The 17,868-nt window shown below is 42.1% G+C and overlaps 1 protein-coding gene and 1 long non-coding RNA gene across 2 annotated transcripts in view; one reads left to right on the forward strand and one right to left on the reverse strand.

Moving 5' to 3' along the window:
* The window catches only part of NELL2 (neural EGFL like 2), a 391,676-nt gene that overhangs the window by 304,605 nt on the left and 69,203 nt on the right, over nucleotides 1–17,868 (forward strand). Inside the window, exon 16 of the mRNA XM_040410664.1 lies at nucleotides 15,524–15,664. Within this exon, the coding sequence (XP_040266598.1) occupies nucleotides 15,524–15,664 (141 nt within the window). The remainder of the gene's footprint in view (nucleotides 1–15,523; nucleotides 15,665–17,868) is intronic.
* Nucleotides 811–16,529, reverse strand: LOC120981155. The gene is made up of 3 exons (XR_005774631.1): nucleotides 16,400–16,529; nucleotides 5,130–5,139; nucleotides 811–825 (listed from the first exon to the last, which is right to left on the reverse strand). It is a non-coding gene; the product is annotated as an uncharacterized LOC120981155 (long non-coding RNA).

Below are 17,868 nucleotides of genomic sequence, written 5' to 3' on the forward strand. Positions count from 1 at the left end.
CCCCCTCCATAGTAGAAATCCCCATTGTGCCCCCTTAATAGTAGTAATGCCCTCGGTGCTAGTAATGCCTATTGTACCCCTTCAAAGTAATAATTTCCATTGTGCCCCCTTATTAGTAATAATGCCCATTGTGCCCCCTGAATAGTAGTAATGCCCATTGTGCCCCTTCACAGTAGTAATGCCCTATGTGCCCCCTTCATAGTAGTAATGCCCTCCGTGCCCCCTTCAGAGTAGCAATGCCATCTGTACACTATGCCCCCTCCATATTAGAAATGCCCATTGTGCCCCATTCACATTAGCAATGGACATTTTGCCTACTTCACATTAGCAATGCCCATTGTGCCCCCTCCAGAGTAGAAATGCCCATTGTTCCCCCTCCAGAGTAGACATGCCTATTTTGCCCCCCAGAGTAGAAATGCCCATTGTGACCCCAGAGTAGAAATGTCCATTGTGCCCCCTTCACATTCGTAATGCCTATTGTGCCCCCTCCAGAGTAGAAATGCCTATTATGCCCCCTCTAGAGTAGAAATGTCCATTGTGCCCTCTTCACATTAGCAATCAATGCCCATTGTGCCCCCTCCAGAGTAGAAATCCCCATTTTGCCCCCTCGGTTTAAAAAAAACCAACAAACAAAAAAAAATAAGTACCTACTCACCTTGTCCCGTTCCTGAAGCTCACAGTCCTCTCTCAGCTGCAGACACAGATCACTCTGAAGCACTGTGTGGGCGGAGCTTATGCAGATTTTTTGCGTGCAAGCTCCACCCACACAAGGCGGCTGCGCGATCTGTGCCTGCAGGCTCAATGGGGGAGCAGGAAGAAGTCTTCCTGCTTCACCATTCAGAGAGCTGACGGCCTGAAGGAGGAGAGGAGCCCAGGGAGCAGAGCGGTGAGTGACAGGACCGCAGCTCCCTGCTCTCCAGCAATGAGCGCTTCCATCTGTATTGATGGAAGCGCTTATTGCTTCTGGACTGTGGCACCCTCTGAGAGCTGGCACCCGGCTGCATGCAGGGGTCCGGACAGCTGGCAACCACGGTCCGGATTCGGACCGCGGTCCGCCAGTTGAGTAGTAGCTAGAGCAGGTCTCTCTAATGGAATCGGCCTGGCCATGTATTACATGGAGACTATTTTGTTTAAATGGTTGCCATATGATGATAACTAGTGTTGAGCGAATCAAAGTCAAACAAATTGACTTTGATCCCAATTTCAGGGAAGATTCTATTTGCCGAAAAGCCGACTTTCCTCATGCTTCATGGTAACTAATCAATTTTCCCAGAAATGGCAGTAGAAACAAATAAATACATACTCACCTCATCCATTTGCGTGTGAAGAGGTTATCATGGCCATCTTGATTGAAGACACCACACAAAATCTCAGTGATGTCAGTGATGACGTCACCACGCCCGGCCAATGTAATAATGTGATGACGTCATCACGCCACCTCACGAGATTTTGCATGGTGTCTTCAATCAAGATGGCCGTGACGGCCTCTACACAAGCAAATGGATAAGGTATTTATAATTTTTTATTATTTTTTTTACCATGATTAACCCCCGAAAGGCCTAAATGGTAGCCTCAGATCCCATGATCAGCGATGACCGCAGCATCTGAGGGGTTCAATGAAATGCGCTTTGTGATGAAGTAATACATCACAAAACAAATCTCCTTGTGAAATTTAGTGAAGTAGCCGAATCAAATTTTTCATGACTTCTCTCATCTCTAATGATGATGTCTGTTAAGCTCTGTGCAATATATTGGTGCTATATAAGCAAGTAAAATAAGAAAAAATATAATGCTACATTTCCTCAGAAGTGGCAACTGCAGAAAAATACCTTCCTTGATCTCAGTTGTCCATCAGGGGTTAGGGACCTGATATGTGGCCATCATTTGATTACTAGTGTCTTCTTTTAGAAGAAGGACAACATCTTTGAAGGGGTTCTACATAAAAAAGATAGGTTACAGTTTGTAGATGCACATTGAGGCAAAGATATTATTTGGAGAAATGTCTCTGGTCTTGTATGCCAAAGAACACCATCTTAACCGTGAAGCATGGAGATGGCAGAATCATGTTGTATGGGTGGTTTGCTGCAGGAGGGACTGGGGCACTTCACGAAAGACATCACATTATGCGAAAGGAAAATTATGTGGAGATATTGAAGCAATATCTCAAGAAATCAGTCAGGAAGTTAAAGATTTGGCGCAATTGGGTCCCCCAAATGGACAGTGCTTCCAGGTATGCTTCCAAAGCTGTGGCAAAATGTTTAAGGAGTGGCCATCTCAAAACCCAAATCTTGATCCCATAGAAAATGTTTGAGCAAAACAAAAAATGTGTGTGCAAGCAGGGAGGCCTGTAAACTGTGGTGATGCAATATTCTTTGCATATTGAACATTTTACTCTGTATCAAGGTACGAATTGCTGGCACCCACCATTGACTTTCTATGCTACAGGATTGATAGACTCGTTAAGGCAAATAATAAAAAAAAAATGGAATCAAAATATTCAAAACATCTTGATTTATGTACTGTAGTATAAATTATGAGCGCCAAAGGCAGAAGTACATGCACTTGAATACTTTGCATGTTATCAGTGAGGTTATTGATGGTTGTCTGAGGAACGTTCTACGATGCTGAATACACTTGGGCATGCAAATCATCAAGATCCGCTGCTGGGAGACAAGTTCAGAGGTGTTGCAAGCCATTGTAGCACATTTAGGCCTCATGCACACGACAGTGTTTTTTCACTGTCAGTGATTTGGCTTCAGTGGTCCGTGTCCGATTTTGCTTCAGTTGTGTTTCCTTGTGTCTTCCTTTTTTTTTTGTCTGACAGGGAACAAAAAAGGAAGGTTAATGAAAAGTTAAATTTTATTGCACCATGGTCTTGTAGAAAAAAACGGACACGGACGCGGATACGGATGACATACCAGTTGTGCATCCGTTTTTTGACGGACCCATTGACTTGAATGGGTCCGTCCTCCGTTTTCCACTGACAAGAATAGGACAGGTTATATTTTTTTGACGGACTGGAATCACGGACGCGGAGAAAAAATGGAGGACTATCAGTTTTTTTTCACAGCTCCATAGAAATGAATGGGACCTCCGCCAAACTGTGAAAAATGACGGAACGGACGCGGATGCACACAACGGTCGTGTGCATGAGGCCTCAGGCTACATAGGCTGCTCACAGTAGCACAAGCAACATGCAGCTCGGCATTGTCCTACTAAAAAACGACTCCTGGGAAACTTTGGAAATTTGCTGTTTCTGTAATTCCCTAATACGTTAATTTTGGTTTGCCTAAGGTTAACTTACATTTCAGTTTAGCGTTATGGTATTTTTCTTCTACTTCAAAGTGCACCTGCTTTTCTTATTGACTTAATACTTGACATTTAATATTCTTTCAACACGCAAGCAAAGTACAAAAAAACCTCGGGAAGCCCTTACAAATTCTCTAGTACAAATGGAAAATGTTTTTTTCAATAAGTTTAATCGTATTGTACACTGGCCGTGCAAAAATAGAAATGCCAATTAAATGTTCTGTACAATGCAAGACAATTAGAGATCAGGTATGGAAGCTTTGATGAACATGCTTACGCAGAAGGGACTGCATTTATTGTATGGTAGGACAGGCTATTTTGGTTGTGGTAGTGAATAATTCACAGGATCAGCCTTAGATTAGAAGTAGGTCATGCTGTTTCACGCTCTTGGTTGTCTGCTGCAGTATGATCTTTTTAGTGCTCTCTTGGCATGAGGGCGGAACGATCACCTGACAACAGCTTTTCATTTTTCATGAAGAAATAGACATTAAAGTCGCTCAGTAAGATTTTATCCGGTAATGTCTTAATAAATCATGAAATTCGGTCTGAGAGTTGTATGGATGGAGTCAGGTCAACACTGATTCATGCACACAGTGACAGGATGACAGTTTCAGTGCAGAAAACAAATGTACTATAATTTAATTTCATTTTATCCATCACATTCTGATCTAACGTGACCTTGGATGCAGGATCAAGCTGTGAATGTTTATCGGAAGTAAACTACAAGTTTTATAGCACAAAAGGTTATTCGAGTAGTATATGGATTGCTGTGTGTATTGTGAGACACTAATACGTTTATTCAACGCTGCCGCAAAGTTGAGAGGAAAGCAAAACTTTTCCGTAGCAATGCTGTACTTAACCCCCTCCCTTTACTCCTGATGGTAGACCTCACACTGGTCCAAGCACCTCCAATTGGATATCTATGGCAAATCCTAGAGATTTTATATCACACTAGTGAACTCCGGTACACTAGAAGAACGGACTACCAGAATTACTGCATCCAGTATAGCCAGATACCACAAACCACCAGATCTCCATTGACTTTAATGGGATCTCACAGGGATCCAGCAGGTTTGTGGCATAAGTGCCGGTTTTCAGCTAGATAGATGATACATTTTGTCATCCAGCTTTCTCAGAATCCGATATCGCTGAATTACATGTTTTTCAGACATTTTTCATTTGGTGTTTTAAGTCTTCTTGAGAATTAGTCTTATTAGTATTATTTATTTTATTATTTAGTATTAGTCTTATTAGTCGTATTCACCTGTACATCATTTGATCCTGTGTTGTCTATTTTCCTTCAAAAACAGCGCCACCCCTCTCTATCAGTTGTGTGGTATTGCGGTTAAAAGTGGAGATGAGTTGCAATACTAAACTGTGGCAGAACTAATTCTCGAAACTCTTTAAAAGAGCATCTGTCAGCAGGATGAACTCTATTAAACCATATTGTTTGGTCGGGTTGATTCTAATGAGTACAGTGATACCTGTCTTGTGAAAATTGGTTGCAGCATTCTCGAGAAAAAAAAAAAAAAAAAGACTTATTATTTATGCAAATGAGGGCTTCAGTGCACTGAGGGGCAGTGCTAGCCATGCCCCTCGGTGCACTGGAGCTCAAATATACATGAAGAATAAAAGTATTTTTTCTAAAGAATGACTCTCACAAGAATGATTTTCACAAGTTAAAGGGAACCTGTCATGTGGATATTTGATTATAATCTAACTAATTATATACAATCATTAACTACTAAAAAGTACCTTAGATGTATTCACTTACTGGTGTGACAGATGGTTACCTCATAATATACACACAAAGATGCCACATGCCGCATGCTAATGAGCTGATTTGAGTCCAGCGTGATGTCATTGAGTCCAGCGTTTTATTTAATTCAGAGCTATAGCCACTCCCCTGCCCACCTGCTGCTGATTCATATGGAAAAAAACTGTCAATCTGCAGCCGGTAGGCGGGGAGAGTTAGGCCCCTTTCACACAGGCGAGATTTCCGCGTGGGTGCAATGCGGTAGGTGAACGTATTGCACCCGCACTGAATCCCGACCCATTCATTTCAATGGGGCTGTTCAGATGAGCAGTGATTTTCACGCATCACTTGTGCGTTGTGTGAAAATCGCAGCATGCTCTATATTCTGCGTTTTTCACGCAACGCAGGCCCCATAGAAGTGAATGGGGTTGCGTGAAAATCGCAGGCATCCGCAAGCAAGTGCGGATGCGGTGCGATTTTCACGCACGGTTGCTAGGAGATGATCGGGATGGAGACCCGATCATTATTATTTTCCCCTATAACATGGTTATAAGGGAAAATAATAGCATGCCGAATACAGAATGCATAGTAAACTAGCGCTGAAGGGGTTAAAAAAAATAAAAAATAATTTAACTCACCTTAATCCACTTGATCGCGTAGCCAGGCATCTCCTTCTGTCTCCTTTGCTGAACAGGACCTGTGGTGAGCATTAATTACAGGTAAAGGACCTTTGGTGACGTCACTCCGGTCATCACATGATCTTTTACCATGGTGATGGATCATGTGATGACTGGAGTGACGTCACCAAAGGTCCTTTACCTGTAATTAATGCTCACTACAGGTCCTGTTCAGCAAAGGAGACAGAAGGAGATGCCGGGCTACGCGATCAAGTGGACTAAGGCGAGTTAATTTTTATTTTTTTATTTTAACCCCTCCAGCGCTAGTTTACTATGCATTCTGTATTCAGAATGCTATTATTTTCCCTTATAACTATGTTATAAGGGGAAATAATACAATCTACAGAACACCGATCCCAAGCCCGAACTTCTGTGAAGAAGTTCGGGTTTGGGTACCAAACATGCACGATTTTTCTCACACACAATGTTTTGCACTCGCGCGGAAAAATCGCGGGTGTTCCCGCAACGCACCCGCACATTTTCCCGCAACGCCCGTGTGAACCCAGCCTTAGGAGCTCATAAATATTCATGACTCATCATTATCAGCTGGAGCTTTTCAATACAAGATGTTGGCAGATTGACTGGGTCAGTTAAAGAAAGTGACCCAGCATTGTGCTAAGAGAATCAGTCACTTATTTATGTTGCCCTTAGTTAGGACACCATAAAACTGGTGACAGGTTCCCTTTAAGTATCATTGTAATCAACAGTAGCAGACAATATACCTGGCTTAATGGGGTTAATTCTGCTGACTTTGCTCTTTAAGTATTTATGGAATATCCTTTGAATACTCCATCTCTATATAATAAATGGGGATCAGTCTGATCAGGATCAGGTGAAGAGGCTACAACACTCCAGCCCTTGGTAAGAAGACTGATACTGTCACTGTTAGGAACCAGACATAAGCAGCAGGTTTGCTGTGACCCAACAGAACAGGGCTTGCTAAAACAATCCAAAATACAGAGGCTTGACTGGGCCTCAACCTAAAATGTTTGACACCTTATAAAGTCTTCTTATGTGGCAGAGGGACCATTGAGCCCCACTCATGTACCATGACCATGACTGATACATCCGCATTCCCTGTATCTTCAGACAATATATGACAATGCATCATTTATGAATATATGAAAATAATTACTTAGTACTTTGTTACTTATTAGGCTACATGCACACAACTGTATACGTTTTGCGGTCCACAAACCGTGGATGCGCAAAGTGTGGATACTGGACGTGTTTTTTTTTATTTTTTATAAAGAACAAAATGTCTACAAAAATGTTCTATAATTTGCAGGATTGACATACAGATACGACAGCCCACGGATGACATTCATGTGCTGCCTGTTTTTTTGCGCACCCATATTAATGAATGGGTCAGTGTGAGATCGGATGTGGATCCAAACTACAGTCATCTGCATGTAGCTTTAGGCCTCATGCACACGACCGTTTTTTTTTTGCGGTCCGCAAAAATTGGGTCCGTAGGTCCGTGATCCGTGTCCGTTTTTTCTTACGTGGGTCTTCCTTTATTTTTGGAGGATCCACGGACATGAAGGAAAAAGTCGTTTTGGTGTCTGCCTGGCCGTGCGGAGCCAAACGGATCCGTCCTGATTTACAATGGAAGTCAATGGGGACGGATCCGTTTGACGTTGACACAATATGGTGCAATTGCAAATGTATCCGTCCCCCATTGACTTTCAATGTAAAGTCAGGAGTCCCTGTTATACCATCAGATCAGAGTTTTCTCCAATCCGATGGTATATTTTAACTTGAAGCGTCCCCATCACCATGGGAACGCCTCTATGTTAGAATATACCATCGGATTTGAGTTAGATCGTGAAAACTCATATCCGACAGTATATTCTAACACAGAGGTGTTCCCATAGTGATGAGGACGCTTCAAGTTAGAATATACTACGAACTGTGTACATGACTGCCCCCTGCTGCCTGGCAGCACCCGATCTCTTACAGGGGGCTGTGATCCGCACAATTAACCCCTCAGGTGCCGCACCTGAGAGGTTAATTGTGCGGATCATAGCCCCCTGTAAGAGATCAGGTGCTGCCAGGCAGGAGGGGGCACACCCTCCTCCCTCCCCAGTTTTAAATTCATTGGTGGCCAGTGCAGCACTCCCTCCCTCCCCTGTATTACTGTAAATTCATTGGTGGCCAGTGCGGCCCCCCCTCCCTCCCCTGTATTACTGTACATTCATTGGTGGCCAGTGGGCCCCCCCTCCCTCCCCCTCCTAATTAAAATCCCCCCCCATCATTGGTGGCAGCGGAGAGTTCCGATCGGAGTCCCAGTTTAATCGCTGGGACTCCGATCGGTAACCATGGCAACCAGGACGCTACTGCAGTCCTGGTTGCCATGGTTACTTAGCAATTTTAGAAGCATTATACTTACCTTCGCTGTCTGTGTCCGGCCGGGCGCTCCTCCTACTGGTAAGTGAAAGGTCTGTGCGGCGCATTGCTTATAGCACAGACCTGTCACTTACCAGTAGGAGGAGCGCCCGGCCGGTCACAGACATCGCAGGTAAGTATAATGCTTCTAAAAATTGCTAAGTAACCATGGCAACCAGGACTGCAGTAGCGTCCTGGTTGCCATGGTTACCGATGGTTACATGACTGCCCCCTGCTGCCTGGCAGCACCCGACCTCTTACAGGGGGCTATGATACGCACAATTAACCCCTCAGGTGCGGCACCTGAGGGGTTAAATGTGCGGATCACAGCCCCCTGTAAGAGATCGGGTGCTGCCAGGCAGCAGTCATGTACACAGTTCGTAGTATATTCTAACCTCAAGCTTCCCCATCACTATGGGAACGCCTCTGTGTTAGAATATACTGTCGGATCTGAGTTTTCCTGAAGTGAATACTCAGCTCTGAAAAAGCTTTTATGCAGCCGGATCTGCGATCCGTCTGTGTGAAAGTAGCCTACGGCCACGGATCACGGACGCGGATGCCAATCTTGTGTGCATCCGTGTTTTTTCACGGACCCATTGACTTGAATGGGTCCGTGAACCGTTGTCCGTCAAAAAAATAGGACAGGTCATATTTTTTGGACGGACAGGAAACACGGATCACGGCCGCGGATGAACAACGGTGCATTTTCCGAGTTTTCAATGGACCCATTGAAAGTCAATGGGTCCGCAGAAAATCACGGAAAACGGAACGGCTACGGATGCACACAACGGTCGTGTGCATGAGGCCTTATGCAGTGTAAATCTTTCATCTTGTTAATTGTGTTTTGTCTTTTTTTTTTTTTGTTAGAAACCAATATGTCATGTGTTGAAAAATTGATTCTGTAGCCAGTATTCTTCAGTAATGAAAACCAGGAAAGTTTTGGCTGAAACTAATTGCCGGCTCGTAATTGATCAATATGTGACAGAAATGAAATGCAAAGCTGAAGCAATAAGACTCTCTGTAATAAAACATTGCTTTTATAATGTCACACATAAAACCCAGCTTTAGCAGCTCAGGTGATTGGATTTCCTGTAACGGACATTAAATAATGATTGCATGGAAATATAGCAATCATTGGCTGAGAGTTTAGGAAGAAATCATCTTGTATCTAACATGTATCTTATCTATTTGGCCTAGTTCACACATTGCTTTTTGTGGGATTTTTTGCTCCTGCATTTTTTGCTGTAACAACACCAGCTCCAGATGAAGGGCTATGAAGGTCACAGGACTCACCAGTGTTTGTTTGTTTGGTTGGTTGTTGTTTTTTTGCTACTGGAGCTTTTGTTAATTACCTGGTGTCTTGACAGTTTTTCTGGTGTTTTGACTATCGCTATAGGGGAAAAACACCCTGAAGATATTAATGGTAAGACACAAGAAAAACTGCCACAAAGTACGCAGGTGCCCAAAAAAATGATTGCATTTGTTATACAGGTACAAAAATGCCACAGCTAAATTCATTTGTGTAAGGCCCTTTTTTGGGGTAAAAAGCTTTTGTGCCAATCACGCTTGTGCTGCCTGCACATAGGGCACACTGATTGGCTGGATATTCCATTGCACATCTGCCCACTGCTGACCCCTGCTGCTGTCCAGAGGTATCACAGGACTGGTGATAGATAATTGCAGGGGGTCCAACCACTAGGACACTTGTTGGTATCCTTGCTGAATGGAGAGTCCGTGTCACAGCTTTATTAATTTCTGTGGGGCAGGTACAGCCCTGTCTAATGCTGTAATGGTACCCGATTTGCCAATGGATTATTTGGAGCTCAGAGTATTTAATGCGGTCTGAATTACAACAGATTAGATATGCATATTAGAGAGACTGTTATTCAGTAGCAGTGTCCATGTTACTTGAGAAGACGCATACAGCTACATTTAGCTATGTATTAATAATTTAGTCAGATCCCGGCGGTGTGAGAAGCTTAACTATGGTTTGTACTATTTTCTGCAAATGTGTGGTTTATACTAAGCTGGTTAAAAATGCCTTTAGATATGTCACAGAATGCTTCGAAATCATTTTACAGGACAAAATGCAAACAATAAAACAAGCTAAATCATTGCTTAATGTGATAGATTTGCAAATTAAAGACCTTTTAATATTAAAATAATGGTGCAAAGGACTGGGGCATGAGTTGTAATCAGATGCACAAGATCGTATGGCATGATGACCCCTAGCTAAAATCTGCCTGTGTGTGTATTTGTCTATATGTATCCCTCCATGATAAAGAATCATTTTTATATTAGAGAATGGAGTACCGCACACTGTTTTACTCTTCCTGGTGCCAGCAAATACCAGACGGCCATCCAACAATAGTATAAATATGTGGCACAGGGAATATTCTTTGCAATTTAAAGGTAATTTTTTTTAGTGATTTTCACAATAAGAGGTTCATGATCCCGTTTACAGGAAATTATCCCTTTATCTCTTACCACAGAAACTCCAAGCCGCTGAAGAAGGTCCCTATGGACCGAAACGTCTGGCTCGTATATGTATAGTGGTAGCGCAGCATTTAATTTCCTGTAAACTGGATTTTCAACTAAAGAGTTGATTGTATATTACCGAAGATTTAAATTTCCATGAGTAGGTACAGGGCTTCAGCAAGAGTAACTTATGAGTGAGGGTGTTCCTATAATGGCTAATTTAAAGGGGTTCTCCAGGAATTAATAAAATAAAACTACTGAAAATACTTAAATATGATAAACATATTCCCATATGCCTTTTATTAATTATAATGGCTCATTTTGCCTAGGGAACAATCATCAGGGGAAATAAAATGACTGCTGTCCTAATCTCACAGCAGGACAAATAACTTCACAACACTGAGGTAAAGAGCTGCCTCATCCTCCTCTCTTCTGTACTTGTTAGGGATTATGATCCTGAATACAGCTGATAAGAACCTCAGCTAAATCACTATAGGAATGGAGTTCATGAGGAGATGGTTGAAGTACAGATAGGATGGTAGGGGTAATGAGCAGCAACTAGTCTTCTATGCAGTTGTCTGTACAGTGTGTCCTGTCCGTCCTGCCGGTACAGCCATCTCTCATGAACTCTATTTCTACAGAGATTCGGCTAAAGTTCTTATCAGCTGTATTCAGGATCATAATCCCTGACAAGCAGAGCAGAGAGGAGGCTGAGGCAGCTCTTTACCTCAGTGCTCTGAAGTAACTTGTCCTGCTGTGTGATTAGGACAGGTTTTTTGTGTAGTAATAGGACAGCGGCCATTTTATTTCACCGGATGATTGCTCCCCAGACAAAACAAGCCATTATAACTAATGAGAGGTATTTGGGAAGTAAAGTCATATTTAAGTATTTTCAGTAGTTTTATTACTTTAATAATTCCTGGAGAATCGCATGCTGTGGTTAGGAAGCTACATGTCCTTAAGTTTGCACTCCTTTTAATCAATGCAGTTGCTTCTACAACAAAATTTACTTTCAACCCAGAAACTTTTTATGTCCCGAGACACCAGCAAGTCTCTGAATGCTGAGTAAATAAAGTTTTAATTTGTATTGATTCTTCACTCTTCCTCTCTTTAAGTGCATGGAAATAAATTAAAAAGGCTCTTTGCTTTGGCCAAACCAAAATGTGCTGATACATTTGCTTTTTTAAGTATGCGGATAACAATTTAGCTACATTAGCATAATTGCACTATAGTATATTTTAATGCCTTCATTTTGAATAGATTTTCATGTCAGGATCACTATGGTTTATCAGCAGCCATTCTTCTGTCTGAAAATTTAAGCCGTTTCAGTTATAATGATAAATTAAAGTGTCAACATTAGGATATTTTTCTGCTTACTGTAAGAATACGTTATCTCATGTTTTCTTGAAAATGAAGATGTTAATAATGGAATTGTGTGATGCGGAAAGAAAGAAATATAATATGCATGTTTTTCATAACAATAATAGCATCTGTATATGCGCTGTCTTCTTTAATTCAGCCCTTCATTGTGCCAGTAGAAATAAGCAGGTTACAGAAATGTCTCCTGCTGTTAAACCAAGGTATTTTGATCTGAGATTGCCTGATAGGTCTGCAAAGTGAATCTGGCTTCATCTTTCACCTGAGCAGTGCACAACTGACACGAGCTATGATGATTCAAGGCAGGAGCTCCCCCTGTCATTATAACCTGAAGAACACTGCTTTTAGACTGATAAGGCTACTTTCACACTAGCATTTTGGCTTTCCATTTGTGAGATCCGTTCAGGGCTCTCACAAGCGATCCAAAACGGATCAGTTTTGCCCTAATGCATTCTGAATGGGAAAGGATCCGCTCAGAATGCATCAGTTTGCCTCCAATCAGTCACCATTCCGCTCTGGAGGCGGACACCAAAACGCTGCTTGCAGCGTTTTGTTGTCCGCCGGACGAACCGGAGGCAAATGGATCCGTCCTGGCACACAATGTAAGGCTACTTTCACACTAGCGCTTTGCTGTCTGCCTGACGAAGCGGAGCCAAACGGGGGATGGATTCGTTTTCTATTGTGCCAGATTGTGTCAGAGGAAATGGATCCGTCCACATTGACTTACATTGTGTGCCAATCTGGCACAATAGAAAACTGATCCGTCCTCCATTGACTTTCAATAATGTTTAAAACGGATCCGTCATGGCTATAGAAGACATAATACAACCGGATCCGTTCATGACGGATGCATGCGGTTGTATTATTGTAACCGAAGTGTTTTTGCAGATCCATGACAGATCCGCAAAAAACTCTATTGTGAAAGTAGCCTAATAATGAAGGTGTAAAATATAGTTATATATGCACTTGTAGTATTTGTAGTAATATAAAATCCATTTCTAGTATATATATTTATATATATATATATATATATATGAAAAAGCAGAAGAAAAAACGGCACTCACCGAATGTTCACAAATCGCAGCTTTATTGTCGGTTTAAACACAGCAGATGCGGGTCACAGATGCAGCAATGTAAGGCAACAGCCGTTTGTCAAGCCACTATCTAGTGCGAAACGGCTGTTGCCTTACATTGCTGCATCTGTGACCCGCATCTGCTGTGTTTAAACCGACAATAAAGCTGCGATTTGTGAACATTCGGTGAGGGACGCTTTTTCTTTTTCTTTTTCATCTATGTAATTTTGGACTGTCTGTTTAGCAGAGCACCAGTTTCACTACATGTTTCTTGGACGGGAGTGCCGCTGATAACGCTGAGTAGTGCCGGCTGGGGCTATATATATACAATTGTTTCTACTTTACCCTCAAAAATTAAAAAGTCTGATTTTGTATGAAGTAACAAAGACTTGTTCCCAGGGTCACATTTCTGATACATAACTTCTGGGTTGAACTGGCATAACTAGAATAATAGAGAATTCTGATACGATAAAGGTCACAAAGTACTAGAAGAAGACAGTCCTATTTAAAGGGGTTGTGCGACGAAGAATATTCAAAAAATTTTCAAACCAGCACCTTAATTACCTTAAAATTTACTGTAGCCAAATAGCTACTCAAAAAATGTATCTGTATAGTGCCACCTGCTGTTTGTTCTTTTCCTTATTTTTCCGTGCACCTTACTGAGGTGGTCACATGTGGTGAGTTTAAATCTTTGACTGCCACCAGTCATATCTTCTGGTAGAAGCAGGGAAAGAGCTATAGCAGAAAGGACGCACCCCTGAGCTGCCAGCCTGAAATAAATCTAGCAGAACTATTGGAGCAATGAATGACTTTGTTAGAAAGAGATTGTCACATACTATATGAAGCCTGATCTTCATTTTGTACATCAACCATGGCATAACCCCTTTAAGGGTCTATTATTTCTTAATGTTATTGATAAATTCTGTATGTGCAATGCTAAAAATAAAGATCATGATCCCATTAAAAGCAGATGTACACATGTTCTGAGGGTGAGCCACAGAATTATTTCCTTTTTTGGGCCAAAAGAAACCCAATCCAACATTGAGTGTTAGGTTTGTTTTTAATGGCAAATTAGCAAAATGCTTGGCTATATAGGTGACATTTCATCTATTGGGTACATAACCTGTAATCATGGACTTCCAAAATTATGGTGGCCATACAACCATATTGCTTCAGATAAACCTTTGGGTGCCATTGATATTAACATACCACAGTAGAAGACCAGTGGCAGATGACCATAGACATTAATATTGATATTTATTTTATTTGGGCCATGGAAGAAAAGGGAAGTTTGGTTTATGAAAATACTTCATTGAAGTTCATCTGAGAAATGTACTGTATTTTTCGCCCCATAAGACGCAAACATGGGGGGAAAACACTAGTGTGTCTTATGGGGGTGAATATAGGGCAAAACAATATAAAATGTGCGGCGCATTGCTTGTGCATGCTACATCGCAGGCTGCGCTGCATAGAAACAGCAGCCTGCGATGTACCGGACATCCTCGTTACTTGAAGAGAGAGAGCCCGGCGGGTGCGCAGTGTGTGCTTGTTGATAGGGACGGCCGCATCGTGTGCTGGGTGGTAGGGAAAGGTCTGCTGCGGCGGGCGCTTTGTGGTAGGGTCAGGTGGTGTGGCTGGTGCAGGGTGATAGAGAACGGCCGGCCCCGTCTGGTAGCAGTTGACAGGGACCGGCCTGCAAATTTTCAGGGAGACATTGAAGGGAGCGTGGGAGCAGGCAGATAAGGGGCGGAGCATGCTTTCCTGCCACACATGCCTGCTCCTGTGTACATGCCCTTGGAGCTGATAAGAGGCTGGGGGCTGATAAGAGGTATAAGGGCTGATAGGAGGCATTGAGTCTTATAGGAGGCATGGGGGCTGATCTGGGGTCTGAATGGGGGTCTTATTTAGATTGGGGCTCTTATCTGACGTCTGATTGGGGGTCATCCACATTGGGTTATGAGCTGAGGTCTTATTGGGGTCTTATTAACATTGGGGTTCTGATTGGGGCTGTCAGTTGAGTTCTAATTAACATTGGGGGTCTGATTGGTGGTCTGACCTGAGGTCTAATGAAAAATATTTTTTTCTTATTGTCCTCCTCTAAAATCTAGGTGCGTCTTATGGGTCGGTGCGTCTTATAGTGTGAAAAATACGGTATAATATATAATTACTGATATATGCCTACACTGGTGAGGGTTGATGTTTTTTTATACTTGTATAAAAGGGAATTTATTAAAAAGTTAGAAAGGTATTCATTTTCCATTCCAAATGCTTTATATGCTTCCCATATTGAAAACAATAAACTTGTGGCAAATGGTTTTACTTGTAGAGTGGTGCAGTAGATGTATCGGAAGTATTAGTTCACACCAGTAACCAGTGATTTGGAATAAAATGTATTCAGAGATGATGTAATGCTGTGTATTTGTTCATGGACTAAGCTGATTTACTTTTTTGTGTCTACTTATTAGACATTGATGAATGTGCCGAAGGATTTGTTCAGTGTGACAGCCGTGCTAACTGCATTAACCTACCAGGCTGGTACCACTGTGAATGCAGAGACGGCTACCATGACAATGGGATGTTCTCTCTGGGAGGAGAGTCGTGTGAAGGTCAGTACTCATATTCCCAGTGCTTCTCAAGTCTTTGCGAGCTAATGTGTATGACATGAAACATGATAACACAATAGCATCTTTAGGTTAAGAATCATCTTCTATGCATATTATGAACCAATTTTTAGTAAAAGATGAAATCAGACTTTTTGAATCAGATTTTATTAGGTTTAGAAATCGAGATGAACATTTCTGTTTACGATCAGGCTCTTCCTATTACACTACAAATGTGATGAAGGAAGGCTTTGTAGTTTCCGCTCTATCTATTCATGGAGGACAGAGAGGGGATTAATGGAATTGCATTTATTTCATGTCTCCGAATCTCTCCTCTGCTCTGTAAAACCACATAAATAAAAGGCTAAGTAACACTATGTGGTGCTTCCATCTGAAGTACAAATTATATTCTTTCTGGTGACTGAATAGGCCTCTAGGAGAAATGAAATCAATTACAATGGCCACACAACTAAATGTAACACTGTCTTTTAAAAGTCAGATGCTGCATAATGATTAACCCCTTCAGGACCCTGCCATTTTTCACCTTAAAGGGGTATTCTCATCTTCCCTTTTCATACTTACCTTCCCTGAGCGCGACGTTCACTTCCTGGATCCTTCTCCCAGCCGGGCCGTGCTTGCGCAGAAGACTGAAGATTCTCTCCCGGCCGGGCCGCGAAATGTCCTGAATGCGCACGCCGCTGCGCATGCGCCATAGTGACTTATTCCTGGCCTGTATAATACAGAGCCAGCGTGCGCGTTCGCGGCTCTGTACTATACTGGCCAGCAAGAAGTCATCATGACGTATGCGCTGCGGCGTGCGCATTCAGGACATTTCGCGCCCCGGCCGGGAGAGAATCTTCAGTCTTCTGCGCAAGTGCGGCCCGGCGGGATTCGACAGGAGAGGCGGCCATAACCAGGAGAGACCAAGGACAACATCAGGTAAAAGGGGACTTATTTTCTAAAAAAGCGTGGGAATTGGGTAATAAAATGTATTTAGAAAAATGATCACTGTCAAATCATTAACAGATTTAACAGTGATCATTAAGATGAGAATACCCCTTTAAGGACCAGGCCATTTTTTGCATATCTAACATGTGTAACTTTATGTGGTGATAACTAGAGATGAGCAAATCGAAGCTGACGTAATGGAATTCAAACCGAATTTCAGGAAAAATGTGATTCGCACCAAAGCATTTTTTCCTAAAATGGAACATGTGTGAGGACATGGAGTAAGAAACTCTGGGAAGGCGGGATCACCCATAATGCCATGCATGCAGCCACTCAGCAGCCAGCCAGCCCTGGGATGTCACAGCCCTATAAATAGCCTCAGCCATCTTGGATTGTGCCATTTTCCAGTGTACTTAGTGCAGAGAGAGACGTCAGCAGGCGCTAGGGACAGTGCTAGAAAAAACTTAATTGTGCTATAAAAACAATTTACAAGTGCAGGGAAAGATTATTCAATGTGTAGGGAAAGGATAGGGAGGAATCATTCCACAGCATTTATGTTGAACAGGGTTCAGTAAGGGAGGTTACAGCCTGGGTAATAGGAACAATCCTATTACACCTTACTGCACCGAATGGGCACCGAAATTGCCATTATATAGCTCTGTAATTCCAGCAAATCGTTCTTATTATTGGGGTGTTACAGCCATTAACAGGGTTTATTACAAGGAAATATTTGTATATCTTATTTGCCCTTGTGCGGTGCAGTTACATGTTCTAAAACATCTTTTGACTTGTATTAGTGGGAAAAAAGTGCTTATTAGCCATTGTGTGGTGAAGTGCTAAAATTACAGCCCTTTTTGTTGTGTATTAGTGGAAAAAGCAAAAAATATATTTGCCGTTCAGCGGTGCAGTTATATGTTCGAAAGCCTTTTGTGGTGTGTATTAGTGGAAAAAGAAAAAATATATATTTCATTCAGCGGTGCAGTTATATGTTTGAAAGCCTTTTGTGGTGTGTATTAGTGGAAAAAGAAAAAATATATTTGCCGTTCAGCGGTGCAGTTATATGTTCTAAACCCTTTTGTGGCATGTATTAGTGGAAAAAGATAAATATATTTGCTTTTCAGCGGTGCAGTTATATGTTTAAATCCCTTTGGGGCGTGTATTAGTGAAAAAAGAAAAAATATATTTCCCGTTCAGCGGTGCAGTTATATGTTCTAAAGCCTTTTGTGGTGTGTATTAGGAGAAAAAGAAAATATATTTTTTCA

The sequence above is a fragment of the Bufo bufo genome, chromosome 1 (assembly GCF_905171765.1).
Source record: "Bufo bufo chromosome 1, aBufBuf1.1, whole genome shotgun sequence".
In the NCBI taxonomy this organism is placed as follows: domain Eukaryota; kingdom Metazoa; phylum Chordata; class Amphibia; order Anura; family Bufonidae; genus Bufo; species Bufo bufo.